Source organism: Malus domestica, chromosome 15 (genome assembly GCF_042453785.1).
Source record: "Malus domestica chromosome 15, GDT2T_hap1".
In the NCBI taxonomy this organism is placed as follows: Eukaryota; Viridiplantae; Streptophyta; class Magnoliopsida; order Rosales; family Rosaceae; genus Malus; species Malus domestica.
The window spans coordinates 32,281,624-32,284,292 of record NC_091675.1 but is presented as its reverse complement, the minus strand read 5'-3'; the positions used below and the strand labels follow the sequence as shown (position 1 = coordinate 32,284,292).

Sequence of the window (2,669 nt, the reverse complement as noted above, 5' to 3'; positions counted from 1 at the left end):
AAAAGATTCGGTTTATCATAAATCAATTGGCACTATAAAGAAAAGCCCAAGCTCTTGCCAAGTTTCTTCTTTTATTGTTGTAGGACTCTTTTAACTTCATATTCTCATAGATAAAACCTCAACTATATGAGTAAATGTCCTTAATCATATGAGCTACAAGCCTCTCGCAAAATCTGATAATCTGTTCATTAGTAAACATAAGGGTAGAGAAAATGTTAATTTGAGCATAATAGAGGTTGGTCATATCTGGCCAACTTTATTCCCCTGATAGGAGAATCCCCGCCCTAAACCTTAATGCTTGTATAAAAAATGCAAAAAGATAGATTTCACCATTAGAACTTGATAATCTAATACAAAAGAATTGATATTAATGAATTCAACTTTATAGAAACAGATACAGAATCCAAATGGTGCATGCGTTTTTACAGTTAGAGATGAATAAATTAACGAATCTATGTTCATCTCTGATTTGAAAATCTCAGATTCTCATATATGTATCACTGGGTTTTCTTTTCTGTAGCTACTTGTACATTTGATTCATCACCAACATCTTTGATAACATCTCCTGCTTTATCCAAGGCTGAATCAAAAAAGTCTTCCACCCGGTCTTCCAGTGCTTCCGCCTACGCGCAATTTTCATACAAACACTAATTAATTGCATATATATGTTTGTTGTTGATTAACTTAGAGATTTAAATTACTTGTAGAACACTAACTAATTATGTAAAACAAACCATATACCTTCTCAATCAGCTTGTCAGCAAGGTGAGCGTCTTTGGCTGCTTCTTTGGCTATATTTTCAACTAATTCAAGTGCAGTCTTAAGCTTTCCCTCAGGAAGACTATCACCTATATCATCTGCCACTTCCTCCACTTTCTCTGCTACCTGTTCTACCACCTCCACCACTGCTTCAACTGTGTCTACAATCATGTCCACCTCCTCTGAAAAATCAAAACAAATTCAAGCAATGATCATGAGAAATATGGTAATTAATCAATAGATTCTTAAATACAACAAACTCTCTTCCATGAAATTTGAACTCAGAACTTCCTGCAATAAGATAGTTATGAATACTTACTTTTCAATGCTAGCAAGGGCCCCCATTTGCTCCTCGAGAAGGGTAATATTACTGATAGTACAATCCCTATCAACCATCCTTTCCTGTTTAAAATGGTCGATCAGATTTCAGTTTTATCGTACATTACTTGCAAAAAGAATAAAAAAAAGAGAGAAGACGACTAGATTCATTAGTATAGAATCTAGAGAAAGAGAAAAAAAAACAAAGGTTTCATTGCCAATTACCAAGAGTGGGAAGGACCTGGAACTCCAGGTAATGGAAAACTATTGCATACAATCTTGTTCTTCCTACATGGTTGATTGCTGAGACTACTCCTTTGGCCAATTGTGAGAGGCAACAATGCATGGTTGGTTCTGAAACCTTGCTGGCATTTCAACGTCGATGATGAAACATGCCGGAACAATCCAGGAGGCCACTTGCAAAGATCAGTTGATGTGAATGTCGACATTAGTTCTTCCTTTGATCAACTCCTACAATTAATAGTAATGTTTTTTTAAGTATTTCTGGTGATGAGAGGTTTGTTCCTTGGGTGCTAGTATATATAGGCTATTTAGGTTCAATGAAAAAACTAGTCAAGGAAAGTAGATAGAAATAATCCAAGAGGGGCTCCATGATTATTGTAATCGTCCAAAATTTGTTAATGGATTTGGTATATGGATACATACATGCACGCCAACACATTGGACCTTAGGAAAGTACGAAACAGATGACTTGTTCTTTCCTTAGCATCCCATGGTCAACTACGAGTTTTCTCGACTGTAATTATTATTAATTGCTATACGCCAACGTGTTTAAATATAATAATACTCCCTGTGAAATTAATATTTTTCGTCATAAGTTCGGGTGATGTTGAAGACTTTTTTGGAAAATATATATTATTCACATAGTGTGTGGCTTGCTCCTTCACATGGCTTACCCCAGTACCAAGGCCGGCTAGACGCTGATAGGGATGATAGATAATAGCTTTCCATTTGATATTACGCAAGGACAAAACTCTTGTAGGTACACCATTTGTCTCCAACTTGTAAAATAAGAATGAGGATCCTCTTCGAACTTTCTTTGTGAGGATCTTGAGAATTTTTAAATCGTGTTCGTTCATCGTACATCGTGCAGTTAGAAATTATTTTAAATATTTTTATTTAAAATTAAATATAAATAGTACCTAACAAAAACTGACTGCACGATATACGATAAATAGATACGATTTGAGAATTGGAAGAGGATCCTCTTTGGTAAAATAAGAAAACACGTTTAACATAGAATTGTTAGAATATAATTAACTGTTGGCTTAAGCATTTTAAAAAGGGTTCGTCTACGGTACTTTAATAAAAAAAAGGTATTAGTATTATTTAATTTGAACATTATCCTAAACAGATAATGATAGGGAGGCTAGATTTATAAATAAAATTTTGTAAACTAAATGGCATGGAAGTTGATGATTGAGTTATTACTTAAGCGTGGATAAGTATGCTCATTCCTATTGGTGACAAATCATATAATTTGCAAATTTTGTTTACAAAATTAGTCTCCCTAGCATTACCGTAAACTATAATGCAATAATGTTCAATTATAGTATATTATCTTATCAGTG

General features: G+C 34.1%; 1 protein-coding gene across 1 annotated transcript; it reads right to left on the bottom strand.

The window, feature by feature from the left end:
- Positions 1-310: 310 nt before the first annotated feature.
- LOC103425177 (uncharacterized) lies at positions 311-1,627 on the bottom strand. The gene is made up of 4 exons (XM_008363249.4): positions 1,303-1,627; positions 1,079-1,161; positions 742-941; positions 311-623 (listed from the first exon to the last, which is right to left on the bottom strand). The coding sequence occupies exons 1-4, from the start codon at positions 1,524-1,526 to the stop codon at positions 498-500; spliced, it is 633 nt and encodes a 210-aa protein (XP_008361471.3). The 5' UTR covers positions 1,527-1,627; the 3' UTR covers positions 311-497.
- Positions 1,628-2,669: the final 1,042 nt, after the last annotated feature.